We start from the raw sequence: 24,007 nt of genomic DNA on the forward strand, positions 1-24,007 counted from the left end.
TACACAATTAGTAAATTTGTAGATGACACTAAAATTGAGATGTAGTGGATAGCAAAGAGGGTTACCTCAGATTACAAAATGATCTGGACCAGATGGGTCAATGGGCTGAGAAGTGGCAGATGGAGTTTAATTCAGATAAATGTGAGGTGCTGCATTTTGGGAAAGCAAATCTTATACACTTAATGGTAAGGTTATAGGGAGTGTTGCTGAACAAAGAGACTTTGGTGTGCAGGCTCATAGCTCCTTGAAAGTGGAGTCGCAGGTAGATAGGATAGTGAAGGCGGCGTTTGGTATGCTTTCCTTTACTGGTCAGAGTATTGAGTACAGGATTTGGGAGGTCATGTTGCGACTGTACAGTATATTGGTTAGGCAACTGTTGGAATATTGCATGCAATTCTGGTCTCCTTCCTATCGGAAAGATGTTGTGAAACTTGAAAGGGTTCAGAAAAGATTTACAAGGATGTTGCCAGGGTTGGAGGATTTGAGCTATAGGGAGAGGCTGAACAGGCTGGGGCTGTTTTCCCTGGAGTGTCGAAGGCTGAGGGGTGACCTTATAGAGGTGTACAATATTATGAGGGGCATGGATAGGATAAATAGACAAAGTCTTTTCTCTAGGGTCAGGGAGTCCAAAGCTAGAAGGCATATGTTTAGGGTGAGAGGGGAAAGATATAAAAGAGATCTGAGGGGCAACTTTTTCACACAGAGGGTGGTACATGTATGGAATGAGATGCCAGAGGAGGTGGTGGAGGCTGGTACAATTGCAACATTTAAAAGGCATTTGGATAGGTATATGAATAGAAAGGGATATGGGCCGGGTGCTGGCAGGTGGGACTAGATTGGTTGGGATATGTGGTCGGATATCTACCTCCACCACTTCCTCTGGCAGCTCATTCCATACACGTACCACCCTCTGCGTGAAGTTGCCCCTTAGGTCCCTTTTAAATTTTCCCCCCTCACCCTAAACCCACGCCCTCCAGTTCTGGACTCCCCTACCCTGGTAAAAGACCTTGCCTATTTATCTCCCCATGCCCCCCCACCATTTTATAAACCTCTATGGTCACTCCTCAGCCTCCAACACGCCAGAGAAACCAGCGCCATCTTATTCAGCCTCTGCATATAGCTTAAATCCTCCAATCCTGGCAACATCCTTGTAAATCTTTTCTGAACCCTTTCAAGTTCCACAACATCCTTCCGATCAGAGGGAGACCAGAAGTGCATACAATATTCCAAAAGTGGCCTAACCAATGTTCTGTACAGCCACAGCATGACCTCCCAGCTCCGATACTCAATGCTCTGATCAATAAAGGAAAGCATACCAAATGCTTGCTTCACTATCCAATCACCTGCAACTCCACTTTAGATTACTTAGTGTGGAAACAGGCCCTTCGGCCCAACAAGCCCACACCGACCCGCAGAAGTGCAACCTACCCAGACCCATTTCCCTACATTTACCCCTTCACCTAACACTACGGGCAATTTAGCATGGCCAATTTACCTAACCTGCACATTTTTGGATTGTGGGAGGAAACCAGAGCACCCGGAGGAAATCCACGCAGACACAGGGAGAATGTGCAAAATCCACACAGTCGCCTGAGGTGGGAATTGAACCCGGGTCTCTGGTGTTGTGAGGCAGCAAAGGTAACCACTGTGCCACCATGCCGCCCACTTTCAAGGAGTATGAATCTGCACTCCAAGGTCTCTTTGTTCAGCAACATTCCCCAGGATCTTACTACTATGTGCAGAGGTCCTGATTTGACTTTTCAAAATGCAGCAGCTCACATTTATTGAAATTAAACTCCATCTGCCACTAATCAGCACATTGGTCCATCTGATCAAGATCCTGTTGTACTGAGGTAACCTTCTTTGTTTTCTACTCCACCTCCAATTTTAGTGTCATCTGCAAACTTACTAACTATACCTCCTACGTTCACATCTAAATCATTAACATAAATGATGAAAAGCAGTGGACCCAGCACCAATCCTTGTAGCACATCACTGGCCACAGGCCTCCTGCCTGAAAGGCAACTCTCCGCCACCACCCTCTGTATTCTACCTTAAAGCTAGTCCTGTATCCAAATGGCTAGTTCTCCCTGTATTTTATGTGATCTAACCTTGCTAACCAGTCTACCAGGAAGAACCTTGTCAAACACCTTACTGAAGTTATAAAGATCATGCCCACCACTCTGCCCTCATCAATCCTCTTTATTACTTCATCAAAAAACAAATTAGTGAATTATGATCCGGGGAGAAGAAGCTGAGGATTCAGGAGATAGAATTCTTGGTGTCAAGACTTCAGAACTCAAGAACGTCAGAACCAAGAGAGTTTCAATTAGAGATGTGTTGCCCTTATTGAACTGAGAATTGACAAATGTTGGATAGTTGAGGGAAGATGTGAAAGGAAAGTCTTGCTTGAACTAAGTGGAAGGTCCGAGAAATCTCAATCCTTATATAAAACTTTAAAACAGTATTCAGACCAAATGCCTAATCTTGCAATTTCTGATACTGTACATGTCTGATTTGAGCTTTTGGGGGTGCAAGTTAATTGGTGTAGAAGGAAACTCAAGAGGTTTGGTTTTAGACTACAAATAATGGTGTTCATTGTACCTTTAATATAATTAATGCAATTGCATATTTAGGATAGTATTTGTTTGATTATTTTGTGAAGTAAAATGCTTTAGTTTTAATCCATGTACCTTGTGGCTTCAATCTTCGCAAATATCAAAGTCTCCAAGATCATAACTTCTTCAAATTATGAATATGCTTTCTGCCTGTATCTTTTACTGTGAACAGCTCCATGATCAGCAAAGCTAACTTTTTGAAAAATAAGCAAATTCTTTTCCATTTTGGTAAAATTAACAAACTGGAAAAATTAGATCTATTTCGCATTAGAAACTGATGTAACTGAATTGGAATCAATCTTAGCAAAAATCCTTTTCACTTGTCAATTGCTTCACTTGGCAATTAGACTTTTTCAATTTTAGGAACCTGTTCGATTTGCAAAGCTCCATTCACATGAGTGATTTTGCAACTTTGTACAATGGGTATCAGTTGATCTTCAAAGTTGGTTTATATATGATTTTCCAACACAATACTTATCTCAGCATACTGGATTAATTCATTTGGCACATAATCACTAGCGTCCTATTTCCTTTGTGATTATCAAAGTGATGTCACAACTAAACATTGTGATTCAAAATGCTATTCTGAACAGGCATGTCTAAAGGACAAAAGAACCAGATTTTGGTTTCATTAAACTTGTATATAATTAACAGATTCTTGTCTCAAACAAACGTGTTTATTCTCTCATCATACATTTTGCTAAAAAGTTGGCTTCCCTTTTCAGGATGTGGCTCTTGTGAGCTAAGATGCAACTTTATTTAGTGAATGGAACGCAACATTGAAAGTACAACTGTTTTTGTCCACAATAATATTAGTCTGAAAATAGTATCAAGCTGTCTTTAAATTCCTATTATGTCTAATAAACAGAAAAGTACCATATTGTAAGATAATCTCTTTCAGGCTCAAACAAATATTTAAAAATATTGTAAGCACACGAAAGAAAATGTTAAATCAACGCATACAATTGCTCCAAATACTTTGCTCAGTTATTACGAACAGCTTTTGGAAATTAAAACAAAGCATGTCAAAGTTATGATAATCCTTTCTCAGTTCTTTAATGAATTTATTCATAACATAATGCTTAAAATGAAAGCATTTTTTGAAAGAGTTACTTAGCAGTATGGATGAACTAGTCAACATCTGGTACATATATTAATGACCAAACCACCTCCAGTATCATCAAACTGTTAATTAAGCCTGTTTCAAAGACAAAGACAATGTTGAACATCTTGAATATCAATTCCATTTAAAGCACACCAGTTTACATCCTAAAGAGATCTTGCAAACCCAGTATCCGCTAAATGCTGGAACTGATGTACTTCTGCACTGTTACAGAAGTAATTACCAGTTCAATTAGGTCTCACACATCACTAACATTCTTATGAAGAATGAGTTTTTTATTTTGACCACTGCTTCTGGAGAATTCACATTTAGGTTATGGAAGATATAATTGCAACCATGTCATTTTAAATTGAGTGTCTATCACACCAAGTATGGAGTAAATTCGCCTTAATCTGCACTAAATATTTTGATCATATTGCTGCCTATTGTCCAAGATTATTCAGATTCTGAGTAGCAAAGTGTGAACAGTTAATCAGAATAAAACATACTGAAGCTTTCAAGGATAGTGCACTCTTGAAAGATCGGTTCTGTGGATACATCAAAATTGGGTATCTCCCCAAAAACAACATAAAAGCAAAATAGCCATACCATGAAACACAGAAATTGTTTCTTTCCAATTACAGACTGGCTGCTCAATAACCTATCTGAAGCACCAGTAAATTAAGCTTTTCTGACTCAAAATAGCCTGGGTGTTTGACTAGTAACAACATGTTCATTTTCTTCCAACAGCCTTTTCCCTTTGAAGGCATAGTGTTGATAGAATGAACCAGACAGGAATATGGTGGCCATGTACATAGTTAACTGCAAACAGCTACAAAGCTACTGCAGAATTTTGTCCACTACAGTAACAGATCATTCTGACAGTATCCAGGATCTCAGCAGGTTCTGCAAAATTCTGAAAACAATGCAAGAGAAAAAAAAAATCAGAAGAAATTTCTTTTCACCAACTCAAGGTACCTGAAAGCGCTCTGCAACTAATTACTTATTTCTGGACAATATGTGGGTAATTAAAAAGTATCAAATTTGCCCAGCAAATTTCCTCAACAACAAACTAACAGATAATTGTTTTTGGTATTATTGGTTGAAGGATAAATGTTGTTCACAACCACTGAAAAAAAGTCATCTGAATCTCCTCTACAAGCATTATGGGATCATCTATGTCCACCAGAGTGTATGACTGAGCCTTGGTTTAATATTGCTTGTTTAATATGGGAAGTACTTGCATTAAAAAGGTGAGGCCAAGATCAGGACTGTCCCTTACAATTGAGCTGCGTTAACAATGATTACTGTATTGTCACAAATCTGCAGCAAAAACTGAGTTCTTGAGCCACATAGAAAATATCTCACATGATCTCAGATTCCCATGTTTCCGTATTCTAGTATGCTTTACTATTTTAAACAGAAAGTTGAGTTTTTTAAAAAGTATGGAGTTTACAAAATAGGGAAGGGGAGGAGCCTTTTATTCTTTGTACTACAGTAATACTAAGAACATAAAGGCTTGTTTTTATACCAAAATTCTTTTAATTCCCCTAACAGTTAACAAAATCCCACACAAGTCCTACTGAACACACATTACTCCTTCAAAAGGTGTAAGACAAGCAGTACAAGAAAATACAACTGATTGCATGGCTTAGACTGTCCATCTTTCCAGCTTAAATGTAGCTGGCAAGGGAACATCTAGAACTGATAGACCAACTCTGAAGTGCACAATAATTTTGGCACAAGTATAAGACGTTTTCAATTATAACCACTCAATTACGATTTAATTACTGGCACAAATAAATTTAGTCAGGGAGAAGCACCCTTTTTAAAAAAGTTGAAACAGGTATTAGTTTGTAGCATAATTTTGCGTTAATTGCATTTTAGCAGTGATAATGTTAATACACTAAAATACTACAATCCTTCAGCAGTGTTGTAAGGATTCAACGTAAAGCACAGTAATGAGCACTAATACTTGATACAGCGTCTGTTTGAAATGTTTTGTTTTTGCAACAGTGCAAGTATGCATCTTGTTATCCCAAACTCAGATCACTTCTGTAGAAAACAGAGTTGCCATATAGGATGAAGTAGTACAGGTCGCTTTGCTATAACGCATGTTTGGTTAGCATGAATTTTATGTGATGCGAGTGACAAATTGGGGATGCTGCTTGTAAAGTGTGAATTTTTTAAATGTGCATTGGCTGTAACACAACCACATCATCAACACTTTAAGCGCTGTTTCTAAAGCATGATTTTTCTATAACTCAGGGTTGCACAAGAACACAACCATTGCATTATAGAAGAACGGACTGTAATGGTGCTAGTCATTGATGAGCTAACAGTTAAAAATTACTAAGTATCATACAACATTAAAGCTTGTTGCTTACATTTGACATTTCCTGAAGTACAAAACTACCAATACACTAAAAAGGTAGAGTTACAATATGGTTTCAGGAAATTTTTATTATCATTGTGCACAGTTAGCTTAAAACCACAGCATAACTCAATTGTGCATAAACGTCTGTAATGCCACAGTGCACAGTCAGCATTACACTTTAACATTTTCATCAATGCCAGGATTACTTCAAAAAAATTATACTTAATGTCATTTCACAATAGGTATTTTGATATATATACACTACACGGGACACCAAAACAAAAACAGAAAATCTTGTGCTGACATAGGAATGAGATTTAAAGTAGAATTCAGAAAGTTCAAATGCAGGGAGACTGGGAGAATCAGGATGGTATTGGACCTCAAGAAAGAGACTTTGTGGAGTGCCTCCGAGATGGATTCTTAGAACAGCTGGTGCTGGAGCCGAAGCCGACCAGGGAGAAGGCAATTCTGGATCTGGTATTGTGCAATGAACCAGAATTGATCAGGGATCTTGAAGTGAAGGAGCCATTGGGAAGTAGTGACCATAATACAATCAGCTTCAATCTACAATTTGAGAGGGAGAGGGTACAATCGGAAGTGACAATATTTCTGTTGAATAAAGGGAACTATGGAGCTATGAGGGAGGAGCTGGCCAAATTTTAATGGTGCAATACTTTAGCAGGGATGACAGTGGAGGAACAATGGCAGATATTTCTGTGTATAATGCAGAAGATGCAGGATCAGCTCATTCCAAAGAGGCGGCGGCATGGGTGGCCGTGGTTGACGAGGGAAGTTAAGAAACATATAAAGTTACAAGAGAAAAAGTATAACATAGCAAAGATAAGTGGGAAAATGAAGGACTGGGAAGCTTTTAAAGAACAACAGAGGATTACTAAGAAGGAAATACGTAGAGAAAAAATGAGGTACGAAGGTAGACTGGCCAAAAATATAAAAGGAGGATAGTAAAAGCTTTTTTAGGTATGCGAAAGGCAAAAAAATAGTTAAGACTAAAATTGGGCCCTTGAAGACAGAAACAGGGGAATATATTACGGGGAACAAAGAAATGGCAGAAATATTGAATTGGTACTTCAGATCTGTGGTCACTGAGGAAGACACAAGCAATCTCCCTGAGATAACAGTGGCTGAAGGACCTGAACTTAAGGGAATTTATATTTGCCAGGAATTGGTGTTGGAGAGACTGTTAGGTCTGAAGGTTGATAAGTCCCTGGGGCCTGATGGTCTACATCCCAGGGTACTGAAGGAGGTGGCTCGAGAAATCGTGGATGCGTTGGTGATTATTTTCCAGAGTTTGATAGATTTGGGATCAGTTCCTGCAGATTGGAGGGTGGCTAATGTTGTACCACTTTTTAAGAAAGGAGCAAGAGAGAAAGCAGGAAATTATAGACCAGTTAGTCTGACCTCAGTGGTGGGAAAGATGCTGGAGTCTATTATAAAAGGATGAAATTACGACACACCTGGATAGTAGTAACAGAATAGGTCAGAGTCAGCATGGATTTATGAAGGGGAAATCATGTTTGACTAATCTTCTGGAATTTTTGAGGATGTAACTCTGAAGATGGATGAGGGAGATCCAGTAGATGTCGTGTACCTGGACTTTCAGAAAGCTTTTGATAAAGTCCCACATAGGAGGTTAGTGAGCAAAATTAGGGCGCATGGTATTGGGGGCAAAGTACTAACTTGGATTGAAAGTTGGTTGGCTGACAGGAAATAGAGTAGCGATAAACGGCTCCATTTCGGAATGGCAGGCAGTGACCAGTGGTGTACCGCAGGGATCAGTGCTGGGACTGCAGCTTTTTATAATATATATTAATGATATAGAAGATGGTATTAGTAATAACATTAGCAAATTTGCTGATGATACTAAGCTGGGTGGCAGAGTGAAATGTGAGGAGGATGTTAGGAGATTACAGGGTGACCTGGACAGGTTAGGTGAGTGGTCAGATGCATGGTAGATGCAGTTTAATGTGGATAAATGTCTGGTTATCCACTTTGGTGGCAAGAACAGGAAGACAGATTACTACCTAAATGGAATCAATTTAGGTAAAGGGGCAATACAAAGAGATCTGGGTGTTCTTGAACACCAGTCAATGAAGGTAAGCATGCAGGTACAGCAGGTAGTGGAGAAAGCTAATAGCATGCTGGCCTTCATAACAAGAGGGATTGAGAATAGAAGCAAAGAGGTTCTTCTGCAGCTGTACAGGGCCCTGGTGTGACCACACCTGGAGTACTGTGTGCAGTTCTGGTCTCCAAATTTGAGGAAAGACATTCTGGTTTTGAGGGAGTGCAGCGTAGGTTCACGAGGTCAATTCCTGGAATAGCGGGACTACCTTACGCTGAAAGACTAGAGCGACTGGGCTTGTATACCCTCGAGTTTAGAAGACTGAGATGGGATCTGATTGAGACATATAATATTATTAAAGGATTGGACATTCTGGAGGCAGGAAACATGTTTCCGCTGATGGGTGAGTGCTGAACCAGAGGACACAGCTTAAAAAATATGGGGTAGGCCATTTAGGACAGAGATGAGGAGAAACTTCTTCACCCAGAGTGTGGCAGCTGTGTGGAACGCTCTGCCCCAGAGGGCAGTGGAGGCCCATTCTCTGGATTCATTTAAGAAAGAGTTGGATAGAGCTCTCAAGGATAGTGGAATCAAGGGTTATGGAGATGAGGCAGGAACAGGATACTGATTAAGGATGATCAGCCATGATCATATTGAATGGTGGTGCAGGCTCGAAGGGCAGAATGGCCTACTCCTGCACCTATTGTCTCTTGTCATTTTCATTTCTCTGCTTATATCTTTAATGCAAACATTTTTCCAGTTACATGACAAGATAAAATTCTTCAAAAGTCATAAAACTCAACTTTTCAAGTTCTCCATGTATCAGTAAAAATGTGCAACTTAGATATAATATTTATAGAATTCTGTAAAGCAGAAATGTACAATCCTCTGGCAAAATTCTGCTACTTTTAGTCAATTCTCAATTTTACCCAGGCTGTGGAGCACCTCTTAACTGGTATCTTCCATTGATCATTCTGCATAGGCAATCACTTTTAAACAAAATCATTTACCTTTCAAAAACTTGCAGGCAGAATCAAATGGCATTTTGTTAGAGTTTCTAAAATTAATTACACCCTCCAAAAAACAGTTTTCTCTTTATGCTCTAGACAGGTTTAAAATTAAGCTGCTCCCCTAGCTCACCCAAATCGTCCAGATCCTGACGTCACTGCTTCTATAATAATACAGCACTGATTAAACTGCGCATTTAACATTATATGTTGTGATCTCCAACTTGCCTGAATGGTTCCTATATACCAGAGTGGTTACTTATTTTTTTTTTCTGTCCAGAATCTCAACAAGTGTAGAAGTAGAAAGGTAAAGTTGCCATAGTCCTAGTGCTGCTTTCTCATTAGAAAGAGATAGAGATAGAGATAGAGAGAGAGAGAAAGAGGGGGGGGGGGGGGGGGGGGAGAGAGAGAGAGAGAGAGAGAGAGAGAGAGAGAGAGAGAGAGAGAGAGAGAGAGAGAGAGAGAAAGAAAGAAGGGAGAGAGAGAGAGAGAGAAAGAGGGAGAGAGGGAAAGAAAGAGGGAGAGAGAGAAAGAAAGAGGAAGAGAGAGAAAGAAAGAAAGAGGGAGAGAGAGAAAGAAAGAGGGAGAGAAAGAGAAAGAGAGAGAGATGACTCATTGTTGTTTAACCTGATAAGCATGAAGTTGAGAAAGACAGTCTTCATGTTAACCACAGAGACATGGAGGTAAAAATCATAAGGCAGAAGATAAACAAAGAGAAACCACAAGAATAAGATGATGATAGATTGTGGAGGAGAGCAAGCGCAGACAGCAGGGAAAAGGGTGCACATGTGTGGTGGCTGTAGGGAGGACTGAAGAGAATTTTGATTCTAATACATTAAAAATTCTTGATCTGCAATATTACTGGATGAATGAAAACTTGAACAATTAGCCTCAAACAAAAGCGATGTTGGTGATCTGAAATAAAAACAGAAAGTGTTAGAGAAATTTAGGTTTGGTGGCATCTATAGTTGGCCATGCTAAATTGCCCGTAGTGTTAGGTGAAGGGGTAAATGTAGGGGAACGGGTCTAGGTGGGTTGTGCTTCGGAGGTAGGTGTAGACTTGTTGGGCCGAAGGGCCTGTTTCCACACTGTTAGTAATCTAAGAAGACTATCAATGTGGCAAGTGAAGGGAGATGTGTTATAGAAGAATTCAGGATGCTGTAAAAACAAAAGCTTGCATGGAAAAGTAGATCAAAGAGGACCCCAAAGGCAAGTGTAGGGAGGGAGAGAAAGGAGAGGAGGAGGAAAAAATATAAAGGAAAAAGGGAAAAGCAAAAAATGAGTTAGATGGCATGAAGAAACATTTCAGAAAATGCACTGCAGATTGGAAATTCGATGCCACTTTTAATCATAAGCCTGTCTGAATTGGAAGTAATTCCTCAAACGCCTCCCATTTTCCTCTTGCACTACAATGCATCATACTGCTCCAAAACATTAAATATTTTTACAGTTAAGAACAACCAAAACTTTGCATACATTTGCATCTTGATCATTGCAAAAGTGACAGAATCACCATTTTCCATCATGCTTTCAGATATGTATATTCTTATAGAATATAGTTTTTCTTATGAAAACCTCAACTGGTTTATTATTTGCACTTATTATCCAGCACAGAAAATAAATTCATGACAAGATTCAAAAATTCAAATCTATCTGATTATTTAAAGATTCTTTCAACACTTACATTAACAACTGATTCCTTAAATTTGATGTGCAATCTGTAGTTAGACAAAGCAATAACTGCATCCTCAGCACGTCCTATGTATTCTGTACTTTCCCCATGAAGCTCAGGAAAAGGAACCTGCAATGTTAAATAATGGGGAAGCAGTTATTATTCAGCATTAGCTATGAATAAACAAAATACTGTAAATTAATACTGTATCTGTTTATCTAGAAATTCACAGCCACAATCTTGGCTCAGCCATCAGATACATGGATAGCACTCTGGTGCAGAGCAGATGGGAATGGAAAAATATCTAGCTTTTGTTGTGTAGAGTCCTTGAACTTTTGAGAGACAATAATCCGAAAATGTGGATAAAATGCTAACCTTCAATAGATAACATGAGTACTCAGAATTCAGGAATTCAATGCAACAAAAGCAACATTTTTGATGTACGTATGTGTATGTGGAAGGGAAGTTAGCATGAGGAGATCCTAGTTAGCACTAGGAAATCTTGTTAGAAAATTCCTGCTGGTTGATTTTGTTTTGTCAGCTGTGGTTCGCTGGTAGCACTCACAAAAGGTTGTGGGTCAAATCCCACTTGATAATTGAACATAATCTTGGCTAACACTACAGTACAGCACTGAAAGAGTACTGCACTCTTTCAAGAGAAATGTTAAATAGAGGTCCCAACTTGGGTGTGAAAGATCCCACAGCAATGTTTTGACTATTGAGAACTACTTTGATCATTGAGTCTTATCTAATATTCATCCCTCATGAAAAAAAAACTTTTTCATCATAACACTGCTGTTTGAGAGAGCTGCTTTTGCAATTTGGTTGCCACATTCCAATTGCAATTGCAATTGAAAAGCACTTAATTAGGGACATCCTGAGGTCCTAACCCTAATGAACGATGCTGTGGAAATGCAAGGCTTAATATCAGTACCAAGAGGATATCAAGCACCAGACACCAAAGATAAGCTGGGATTGGAGAAGTAGTGATCTTAATGTCATTTTGGAGCACATGATTTGAACATTTGATGTTGACAAATGGATTTTATTTAAGCAGATCATCACTTACCATGGAAATGATCAGAATACCTCATTTGTAAATGGAAAACTGGCTGAAAGTCTACAGTACTTCCAATTAAATCCACATTTTTCTTCTATACCTGGAGGTTTTCTTCTTCTCTAATTAGCTGTTTTCTAGGAAAGATCTGATTGGCTTGGATACACTCCAAACTATGTTGTCCTTCTTCATCCTGAAAGGAGAAATAGTTTTCTTTGTAGTCAAAGAATGTATATACATGTTTGCCCTGTCAATTTATAGTGGCCCCACCTTCAGCATTAGAGATATAAAGACAACTATTGTGTAGGGCTTTATTCATTATTCAAATGTATACACCCTCATGACACCAGGTTTGTCAGAACAAGATTTAAGCTGCGCACATTCTGGCAAACTCATACAAAATATTGCAGATGCTGGAAATCTGAAATTCAAACAAGTGCTGGAAAAATTCAAGTCTAGCAGCATCTGTGGAGAGAGAAAGTGTTAACATTTAAAGTCCAGTCTGACTTCAGACTCATGTTAACGCTCCTTTCTCTCCAGGTCTGCTGAGTTTCTCCAATACCTCCTGCTTTTATTTCTGGCAATCTGTTGCTAATGATGGATGTCAATGCTCACGATAGCTGTTTCCCAAGATAATTTGCCTCAAAATACCAAACTGATACTTTAGCTGCTGAATTACAGTTATGATACAGGTAGTTCTCCTATAATGCCTTAGTTATACAAAATCGCTTAAAGGAAATAATGGGACCTATGGGAAAAGTGGGGTTGGCAGACCAGCAAAAGAAAACACTCACGATCACTCAAAAATCACCCAAACGCCTAACATGAAGTATAGCACAGCCTGAATGGAGGTTTAAATCACAATAAAACAAAAGTAAATTTGACACATTACATTGAAAAAAAATTGTTAATGCAGGAACAGAGGGTCATCATCATCACCACCTTCAGATGCAGTTGTGGTTGTAGAAGTGGATGGCTGTGGTTGATTGTCTTCTGACTGTTTCTTGGGAGTTGGTTTAGACTGCGTGATATGCAGACACAAGAACAAATTAGAACGACAAATGGTATGTATTAGAGCAATGCAATCCTGCAGGCATTATACAGGATTTATATAGGAATTATACAAGAATATTCTTGTCTCAGAGGGAGAGCAAAGAAACAAACAATCACAAGCTTAATTTTTGAGATGAAGCTGCTCAATATACAGGATTGTACCTCTTAGATGTTCAGATGGCAGCTGACATCAGCACATGTGCAAAAAAGCATGGAGATTTCAGCATTGACACTGGTGCACGCACAGAATGATCGAGACTGGAATCTCACAATTGCGAACAGAAGTAAGCATTCTTGAAGCTACCATTCCCTAATTCTTCAGTGAAGTTTTTGCCAAATTGCACTGCAGAAACACGCTTTATATGAGAACTACCCATACACTGAAACTTTGCCAGTCCACAATTTTTAGGATTAAGTCATTTCTGGTTTTCAGAATTTTCTAGATTATAGAATGTTAGAATAAACAACTAAAGACAAAACGTTAAAAATCACACAACATCAGGTTATAGTCCAACAGGTTTAATTGGAAGCACACTAGCTTTCGGAGCGACGCTAGTGTGCTTCCAATTAAACTTGTTGGACTATAACCTGGTGTTGTGTGATTTTTAACTTTATACACCCCAGTCCAACACCGGCATCTCCAAATCATAAAGGCAAAACGTGTTTGTACACATTATATAACTATATACATGTATCTGTTTGAAGCTCAAAACAATGATAACACATTACAAAACAGTAAAGCAAAATGACTTATCAAAATATTGTATCATTCCCATTGTACTGTATCAAAATTATGTCAATTATGAAGGAACAGATGTGTCTACTCAAACCAATTAGAAGAAAGTGAAGACTGCAGACACTGGAGATCAGACTTGAAGAGAGTGTGGCACTGGAAATGCACAGCTGGTCAGGCAGCATCCAAGCAGCAGGAGCCCTTCCTGATAAATGGGTTGAACTGTCAACTATCCTGCTCCGCAAACACTGCCTGACCGGCTGTGCTTTTCTGGGCTACTGAGGGAGAGGAGTCCAGAACTAGAGGGCATAGGTTTAGGGTGAGAGAGAAAAAATTTAAAAGGGACCTAAGGGGTAACTTTTACATGCAAAGGATGGTGTGTGTATGGAATGAGCTGTCAGCGGAAGTGATGGAGGCTGGTACAATTACGACATTTAAAAGGCAATTGCATGGGTAAATGAATAGGAAAGTTTACAGGGATAAGGACCAAGTGCTGGCAAGTGGGACTAAATTAGGCTGGGATATCCGATTGGCAAGGACGAGATGGACCAAAGGGTATGTTCCCATGCTGTACATATCTATGACTCTATGATTCGTAACTAGTTGATGAAAAAGAGTACCAATACCATTTATGACATCAAGGACAGGCTATCCAATCATTAGCTTTTTCCAAATTCATTCTTTCTGGTTGCTAGGTGCTATTGGAATGCTCCCCTTCTTATAAACTGCCTTCCTTCACCAAGTGTTCTTCTTGCTAAGCAGAACTAGAAGCTCATCCTCTGGTGAAAGCGAGTACAAATTCAAATTAATGCTCTACTCTATACATTCTTATTCAGGAAAGCTTTTTACAAAATTAACATTACATTAGCTCTCTCAAAAGGGCACATCTATACATGCTAAATAACTAGGGTAAAATGCCATTAGGCCTTCAAACTTTAGGTGGGTACCTCACTCTGTGGAAAATGTCAGTGACCAGTCCATGAACCAGTGGCAGACTCATTAGGCACTGCCTATATAAAAGATCAACACTTAATGCCTATTTTAAATTCTTAGAACTTTGAAGGATGAGTTTGTAAAAAAAGGCTTCAGTTATAATGGTTTGCTGAAATACTTCGTACCCAATAGTGGGTCAGAATCTCCATAACATTAAAACTAAATTTTCTTTGTTTTAGAAAAGAAAATTTATTTTCACACAAGGTGAATACAAAGTAGTCATGTCTAAAGTTGCCTGAATCACTCAATCTATCCTGTCCGGCCTATTATTAGAGTTGCAGCTTTGATACACTAGCATTGTAAATGAGCACAGAACATATCCAACTGCACAATACAATTTTTTTTTAAATAAAGACTGAGATGAGCTAAATCTGGACATAAAGCAGCAATAGTCAGAGGAAACATGGAACCATAAATTGGCACTTCATTAGAACATTGGATGATATTTTGAATTGAAAACCACGATAGTTAACTCTTTAGCAAACCTTTAAACACTTTGTGAAATTATTGAATGCTTATGTTAAGTCATTGGAGCTTGCAATTGTTAGCTAATCTCACATACTATGTGACATTATTTATAAAGAAAATATATTCAATATAGTTGGAAAGTTTCCCATCATACATTGCAACAAAATAGCCAGTGTAGAGAAAGTTTTCCAAGACTTGTGAAACAACTTACATTTATATATCACCTTGAACACAGTAAGGCAACCCAAAGAATTTCACAAGAGTGTTGTAAAAATTGGTAGTGAGCCGCGAAGACATGACTGGGTTCATAGCCAAATGCATGATTAAAGAGGAAGGTGCAGAGGAAGAAATAGAGGAATTAGAAATGTTCAGAAGTTTACAGAGAAAATTTCAGAGCTTTTGGTAGAGGCAGATAAAGCATGGTGATTAATCATGGAGCAGACTTGCGGAAATAGATGAGCATAAATATCCAGAAAGGTTTTGAATTGCAAGGAGTTTGCAGAAGTAGAAAAGAACTAATCCATGGATTTTGAAAACATGTATTTTAAAATCAAGGCATTGCTTAACCTGGTGCCAATATAGGAAAGTAGGCACATGGGTGTTAGGTTAACATGACGACATTAAGGATACTGGTAACAAAATTTTCATCTCAAATTTACAGAAGGTAGAATGTGGTTGCCAGCAATATACTGGAACAGTGAAATCCTGGGGGTAACAAAGGCATGAACAAAGCTTTTGGTATTCCAAAGAAGTCATAACTGGTCTTGAAATATTAGCTACTTATCCCTGCACAAATTAGCCAGACCTGCTGAGTTTCTCCAGCACTTTGTTTTCATTTAGGAATGTAGCTTTTATCAGTAGACGAGCTGAGGCAGGGCTGCAAGTGATGTTTCAAAAATTGAAAGATAGACTTGGTGACGGCATGAAGTTAGAAGTTCACCCCAGGGTTAAATATGGCACCAATTTACAAACAATCTGTTTTAATCTAGGCAGGAATTAGGGTGCCAGGGTGAGGGATGGAATCAGTAGCAAGGGAATGTTTGGAGCAGGGCTTTAGATAGTAGCTTTAATCTTACCAATATTTGAGAAATTTCTACTCATCTAATACTGGATGCTGGATATGCAATCTGATAATTTAGCAACAGCAGAAGAACAAGAATAGTGATGATTATATAGAATTGGGTGTGATCAGTACACTAGTGCTTTTGGATGATGCAACTAAGGGGTAAACTGTGCACTTTCATCAACTATGATGTGATTGTCCAGATCGCATACTTTAAAGTTTCTCAAATTTGTCTGATCTCCTTTGACTAGAGGAACATGCAAAAAATCAGAAGGAATTTCCTTCCTTTCACTTTTACTCTGCCACCAGATAATAGGAAGATCCATAATTATGCAAAAACAAGATTTACAAGTGAGATTTCCCTACTGCTAAACTTGACTGTACTTGGTAGTGACCTTGAATTGCTACTGGGATGATAGTATGAAAGTATCAACAGACATTTTTTTTATTTTTGTATCTTTCCTGTCTGCTGGACATTTCCAAATTGAGGGATAAAGCTTTCACTGTCTACTGCACCACCAATTTTGGTATCATCTGCAAACTTACTATTTTCAGTATAGAGGTCAGATCTTCTACACACAAACTTCATGAACAGGTTGGAAAGCAGAATACAATAAAATTGGATTCTGGAAGGAAGGGGGGATGATTGAGTAAAGGTGGGGAAATGACGGGAGCATAATATACATGTAAGGTAACTGAATTTGTCTCAACTGTACAGAACCGAAGTCTGACCTTAAGGAGTGAATGCCTTTGGTAGGAAAAATATTAACTCGAGCAAAGTTGGCGATCTTGGAGATTTAAGGTAGCTGGAAGGAGGAGTTTTGCTTATGGCACTGATTATCTCTATTTATTAGAGATAAATCAATCTTGCAGTATGTAGTGGCTTGATATATAAAGAATGAGCACTTATTGGGTCTCCATCTCTTGACTGTGCAATTCAGTAGGTATACTTTTAAAGAGAAAATTGTTCTAAGTTGCAATAAATCTCTATCTATAATGTTGTTTCTCAAGAGACAAGCATATCATTTGGGTCTGCATAAATTTCCAGATTTTGCAAAGTAATTTAACATTTCATGGCTAACAACAAAAAAAAAGTACTGTTAAGAATTTTATTTGTCGGAAAGAGAATGATTGTTAATGTCACCACATAAGTAAGAGGAACTGCAGAACATGAATACAATATAAAAGTGAACCTATGTCACAATAGTGGCATGTGTTTACTCCTAGGAAAACGTTAATTGCACTCCTAGAAAAGTTAGAGCTCTACATTTAGGTCGATTATTCTGGAATGAAGATGTTCATAAAGCAACTTAACAGCAATCAATGATTAAAACAATTCAGAAAAATCAAACTCCTATAATTTCAATAACTCTGCAACAAGCAAATGTCCCCATATTTTTTCCTTCTTCTGTAGCCAACTGCTTTTGTAGCAGAGGAAATTGAAAGGGGAACTACATTGGTACAGTGAGATAAAGGTACCGTATGTTTAGAAATTTTAAGGCCAACACAAAACTTGCCTTCTAATATGTTAACTCTATTCCATCCACCTAAATTATGTTTCTGCAACAAATTCTCTGGCAAGTCATTCCAGACCAATGATGAATGTGCTTCAAATTTATTTTTCAGTATTGACATTGGTGATAGGACCTATTATGTTCTCATTTTAAAATATTCTGAATGTACTTTGAACAGATCAACATTTTATTGTAGTTCATGAAAACTCCCCTCAAACTGTATAGGCTGCAGAGTTTGAAATATGTTTTAAAGAATAAAACGTTCCTCATACTGAATTGTCAGACTCTCAATTATTAATCTCCCTCTCTGCACCTTCTCTAATGCTTATGCATCCTTTTGACTGATAAAGCATACTTCACATTATTCCAAGTGACAATTACACTATATAACCTTATTTAAGTTACATTACGCCATACAAGTATTTTGTTAGCTATTTAATTGCTTCATTAAAATTGCCAAGATATTATTTTATCCATAAAAATGCAAAGTAGTACAGAACAATTTATGCCCAATTCCAGCAAAAGAATTAATTGACTAGATTCTCAACAGTCAAGGCAGATTTAGTTACTGTACTTAGTATAAAGTGATCACCCCCTATGGACTTGGTTCCTGTCAAGTACTGTTCCTAACTCCTACGACGATTAACAGTATTCTTCACATGGACAGAAATGGTAACGCACTAAGTACAGTCGCAACACAAGTTGTATTTGCCACTAACAGGATGTTATCAAGCAGATGTTCTGCTTATCACACAAAATAAGCAATGCTGCATCGGAGTTTCAGTGCAGTAATTATGTCAGGTATGTAGTTTGTATATGTCAAAGGCTAGTGGATCATTTCAAACAGCATATCTCTTTGGCCACAACCAGCAAGATATTGACCGTACCCACCCCAACCTGTGTTCACAATATAGTCCAACATTAGATGTTATTCTACAATTAGACAACATTTTTGCTAGATAATAATCTTAAGTGTGCCAAAAGTTACATGGACAACCAATTTAAAGATTGTCAATTGAGCTTGCAGGGCAGAGCACATCTGTATTAAAAGCTAAATAGTTTCAACACACAGGGCTACTTTCTTTGCAGACAAAATGAACACGTGTGTCTGTTTCAACCCAAAAAATAGCTGACAGTCATTCACTGATTCATTTTTCAAAAAATGCCTGACCAATGAAGAAAGGTTAACCTGCCTAGTTTGAAATCTAAACCGAGCTTGGCAGTCAACAGTCACTCATTGCTAAATTATTGTTTTTAAATTCTGGACGTTGCTGGATAGACCAGCATTTATTATCCATCCTTCATTGTCTTTGAGAAGGTGGAGGTGAGCTGCTTTCTAACCACTGCAGACCATGTGCTCCAGGTAGATCCTCAATGCCATTCATGAGGGAGTTCCAGGATTTTAACCCCAAGATAATGATAGATTAGTGAAATATTTCGAAGTTAAGATGATGAGTGATTTGGAAGGGAACATGTGAATTGTGAGGTTTCCATGCATCTGCTGCTGTTATCTTTCTAGATGAAAGTGATCATGGTTTGGTAGGTGCTGATTAAGGAGCCTAAGTGAATTGATGCAGTGTATCTTATATATGACACATATTGTTGCTCCCGAGTACATAGCCACTACATAGCCATGTGAATATTTTGCCAATCAGGTAGGTTGTTTTGTCCTGGATGGTGTCAACTTATTGAGTATCATTGGAATTGCACTCATTCAGGTGGCTACTACTGTGTTCTCCATGGAAATACAACCAGAGTTCATCTGTCAGCCAAGCTGCACTTTCCTCTGAAAATGTATAAATATTAGCTTTTCTCTTTATTGATATTCTTGTGAATTGTCTGGATGAGTATAAGATGAAAAGCTTTGACAAAATGTCTTGTTTATGCAATACTCAAAGCGAGTGCAATGTTTAAAAAGTATGGTTGGCTTGTTCAATAATCAAAAATATTCCAATGCAAAACAAAATGTTAATTTTTAAAATGCAGGGGCTACAGAGGATGGTGTCATATAGCTTCCTGGCAGAGATGTGCATCATGTTCAAAACTTATAAGGAACCATTCATGGAATATAAAGCCCTTAAAGGACAAAGAGCAGTTCAGGAAGAATTTAGAGGACATAAGAGATTGCACTATAAAAATTATAAAACTAGCAACCAACTTACCATGTCAATTCCACAGTTCAATATTGTGTATTATTCTTCAGTATCACTTCTCTGTACTTCTGTCTCACTGGAGATCAAATCTGAAAATTCGTAATTAAATAGGGTTAATACACACCAGAAAAATAAAGGCAGAAACAAATTAGTACAGCAAAACAGTTAACTCGCACAAGTATAATGGTCAACAAGATTTAGTCATAATTTAAAAGGAATGAAATATAAGTTCATTCTTCTGATTTTTTTTGACACGTGCTTTCCTTTTAGTTGTTTCATCTTTTTTTCCCATATAGTCCTAATACCCTAGCCAAAAATATCTGCATATTTGTAGACAAAAAAAACATTAGTGGCCAATCGTTCTGAAGCAAGTTTTATTCATGCACTTACCTCAATTTACTTTTTCAGTCATCATCAGTTCATGGAATAGTGACTTGGGTTCACAAACTAATTGCAGCCATCGATCAAGTCATCCCTAAATCAGCATCACACAGAGAAGACGACTGGTAATCTGACCTCATCAATCTGATTAATGAAATAAAAGTCAAGTTTTGGCGATATGCATATAATACACTTGTGTTCTGATCACAGAAATCAGAGGCAGGTAGAACACAGTAACAAATCTCTTACTCTCCGGTTACAAAATACATAAAGTAGCTACAAATAAATATTAAATGTGTCTCTTTTCATTATTACCTGTGATTTGTCAACCTTTTGATTTTATTAGTTTCTGCACCAGACTGTCCTTTACTGTCATTTTTTTTTGTTATCTTGCATTTTGCCTTGGACATTCTCTTTTTACAAATTTTGTTTTATTTTCCACCTTTTGGTTCTTCCATTTGTCTTCTTTTTCTCTAAAAGTTACAGGTATTTATGTGCATCACATGCATTTTCCACTAAATTTCAATCATCTCATTTTTAAAAGATCAGGATATAGTAATGCATTTGATGTGGGAGGGACAGTTTCATCCTGTAGCCTGTATTGATTGAAACGGGGTCAGGCAGATGAACACTCCGAATGTGTGTTCCTTGAATAGACCAGGTTATCCTGTGCCAATCAGGGATCCCTGGTTGACAGATATAAACAGAAGAGTCATGAGTTCTGTTCACTCTAGGAACCGGCTCTGAACGAGCTGGGTCAGTGTCATGTGCTATGCACATGTAAATAAAGGGTGACTTGGTAATGGGATACCGGCCTTCGTGGAGTTATTTCATAGTCTAAAACAAAATTTTTAGCATAAGCATTATTTTGCTTTCTACAAATGAGAAACTGGTGGATTGTTTGAGGGCAGATGCAGTGGGACTGAGAATGGAGATTGGATTGCAATGGGGTCTGGGATACAAGCTAGAATGAGGAGAGGGAATAAAGGATTCCCCCAAAAATTAGGTTTTTGCTCTGTTGGTATCTTGTTCTCAGGTCATACAGCATATACTGTGATAGAATCAGGGGACAACCTGAGTTTAAGATGCCAAAAAGCTTTAGAATGGCCAAGCTGAGGTTCTGACTGCTTCTCAGTTTCTTTTTTTTTTACAAAAAGACAGCTGCAACAAATCAGCTATTTCAATAGTTCTGAGGCAGTTCAACCCCTATAGTCACCAGCTAAGTTTACAGCAGCACCCCAATCTGATTTAGAAAAAGATAGAACTGAATTTACAAAATTATTTTACCTATTTCAAATATTCTATATACAACTTAATTACTTTGAAGGGTCATGACAATTATTATGTAAGCATGGGATACTGAAAGAAAAATTAAGCTTATGGAAGCAGAAATGATGGAGTAAGATGTCCGATGGTGGTCAGAGAGTGGAGTCATTTAGGACAGACCTTCATGAAGAACAATGGGTTCAGCAGATGTGACACCTGACAATACGGAAGATTTCTGAGTACGTCCTATCTGAAGTACTGAGTACATCAGCTAATTACTATTTGTTCAGCCTCAACCCAATAATTAGCAATGTAACAGAAGTCAACATTAACTTCTTCTCAACATAAAAGAAAAATACTGCAGATGCTGAAATTGTGAAAAACTCTAAGAGCAACAGAGTTTACAGTTGGAGTTGAACATGACTTCCGCAATGCATGTTTTACTTAAAACATTAACTGTTTTTCTCTCTCCACAAATACTGCCCATTCTTCACACCAATAATGTATGAATCAACATTTAACTTGGTTCCAGCAGATCACTCTGCTCAGAATACTGAGCCTCGATTTGATCTGAACACATAATTAAGAGCACAACGTCAAGAGAGGCAAGATTAAATGTCTTCAAAATCAAGGTGCCACTTTACTTGCAAGGCATCAAGCAGTCCCAGAAAAATGAAGGCAGTGCAATCAAAGGTGAAGCAAAGTGACTGGCATCATGTCGGTTTCAAAGAAAGTTGCAATTACTGGAGACCAGTCTCAGTCAACTACTGCCACAAGCTTGTCAAAAAAGCTTCTCCAGCACAGCCATCTCCAGCTGTCTTAATGACCTTCCTTCAATAAGGTAAACAGAGAAAAACCCATGAACAAATCAATACAGTGTTCAGTTACATTGTATGGGTTGCTTTAATATTGAACAAACTAATAGCAGAAATCCAGGATTGAAAGTGGTAGATAATTGCTATAATGAACAAAATAAAAGCCCAGTCAGCTCTCCTTTAATGTCGCCACTCTCCCAAGTTCATCCAACCAAAATGAGGTGTTCACCGCTGACCAGGTTTGGCATTACAATGGCAAGGCTTCAAGAGAAGTGGGGGGGGGGGGGGGGGGGGGGAGGAGAAGAGAGGAAAGGAGGAGAGAGAGAAAAGAAGACTCTTTGCCATCCTTGCACAACAGATAGTTGTGACCATCAGTATACCCTTGTAAGGTTGCAGTAACATTGACAAATAAATCAGAAAAAAAAAACTAAAGAAAAACTACTGAAATTTTGGAAATGCTTAGGCTCAGAAGTACCCATGGAGAAAGTAACAAAACAATGTCTAAGTCTAATCTCTGTTGTTCCAGGGAAGGTAGTGAACCACTTCTTCAACTGCTGAAGTCCATGATTTTTTTTTAGGAACATCCACAAAAGACGTAAAGGAACAAAGTTCCAGGATTGTGTCTGAATGACAATGAAAGAACAGTAATACAGTTCCAATGAGGATGGTGTAAGGTTTTGGTAGGGGAACTTTCAGGTATTGATGTTCTTATGTGCCCATGACACACTTTCTCAGAGGTGGTTAAAAGTTTGTAAAGCCCTATTAAGGGAAGACTTGGTGAATTGCTGTTGTCATCTTGTATATGGTATACACGGCTGCCACCAACGGTAGATGGGAAGGAATGCTTAAGATTTGGATGGGCTGACAAATATGTAGTCCATTGTGTCTTGGATGGTACTGAGCTTCAAACAATTAAAAACAAAGTTGCACTTATTCATGCCTGAGAAGTACTCCAAACTGCTGAAATTTGCTTTTCAAATGGTGAGCTGATTTTTCAGAGTCTGAAGGTGAGGTATTTGATCTAGAATCCCAGCTTCTGACCTACTCATGTAGCCAGAGTATTTTCTTAGCTGATGTAATTGGATTTCTCATCAGTGGCAGCTCCCAGGATGAAGGTTCTATGATGGTAATGTCCTTGAGTCATAGTGTGGAAATGGATCCTTTGGTCTACCTAGTCCACTCCAAACATGTTCCTCAACTACACTAGTTCCACCAGCCTGAATATGGCCCATATCACTTCAAAGCTTTCTTATTCATGTACTTAGCCAGATGTCTTTTAAGTGCTGTAATTGAACCCGCATCAATCACTTCTTCTGGCAGTTCATTCTACACACTAACCACACTGTATAAAAAATTTGCCTCTCATGTCCTTTCAAAACCTTTTTTTTCCCTTACCTTTAAAATGTGTCCCCTGGTTTTGAACTCTCCCATGTTAGGGAAATGACTTTTGCTATGCCCTTCATGATTTTATCAACCTCTGTAAAGTCAGCCCTCAACCTCCTGCACTCCAGTAAAAAAACCCAGCCTCTTTTTATAATTCAAACCCTCTATTCCCTGCAACATCCTGTTAAATCTTTACTAAACCGCTCCAGTTTAATAATATCCTTCCTACCAGAACTGTACTCACCAATGTCTTGTATAACCTCAATATGACA

General features: G+C 38.2%; 1 protein-coding gene across 6 annotated transcripts in view; it reads right to left on the reverse strand.

The window, feature by feature from the left end:
- mtmr3 (myotubularin related protein 3) overlaps positions 1–24,007 on the reverse strand; it is a 124,138-nt gene that overhangs the window by 70,906 nt on the left and 29,225 nt on the right. For 5 of the 6 annotated variants that reach the window (XM_060843680.1, XM_060843676.1, XM_060843677.1 and 2 more), the window contains exons 3-6: positions 20,281–20,415; positions 19,900–19,979; positions 12,017–12,106; positions 10,869–10,985 (exon numbers count right to left, since the gene is read on the reverse strand). In XM_060843680.1, coding sequence (XP_060699663.1) covers positions 10,869–10,985; positions 12,017–12,106; positions 19,900–19,902 — 210 coding nt within the window. In that variant the 5' untranslated portion in view covers positions 19,903–19,979; positions 20,281–20,415. Of the gene's footprint in view, positions 1–10,868; positions 10,986–11,925; positions 12,107–19,899; positions 19,980–20,280; positions 20,416–24,007 lie in introns of those variants that run through there. The other variant, XM_060843678.1, reaches the window with a different exon arrangement.

This window comes from Hemiscyllium ocellatum, chromosome 24 (genome assembly GCF_020745735.1).
Source record: "Hemiscyllium ocellatum isolate sHemOce1 chromosome 24, sHemOce1.pat.X.cur, whole genome shotgun sequence".
NCBI lineage: Eukaryota > Metazoa > Chordata > Chondrichthyes > Orectolobiformes > Hemiscylliidae > Hemiscyllium > Hemiscyllium ocellatum.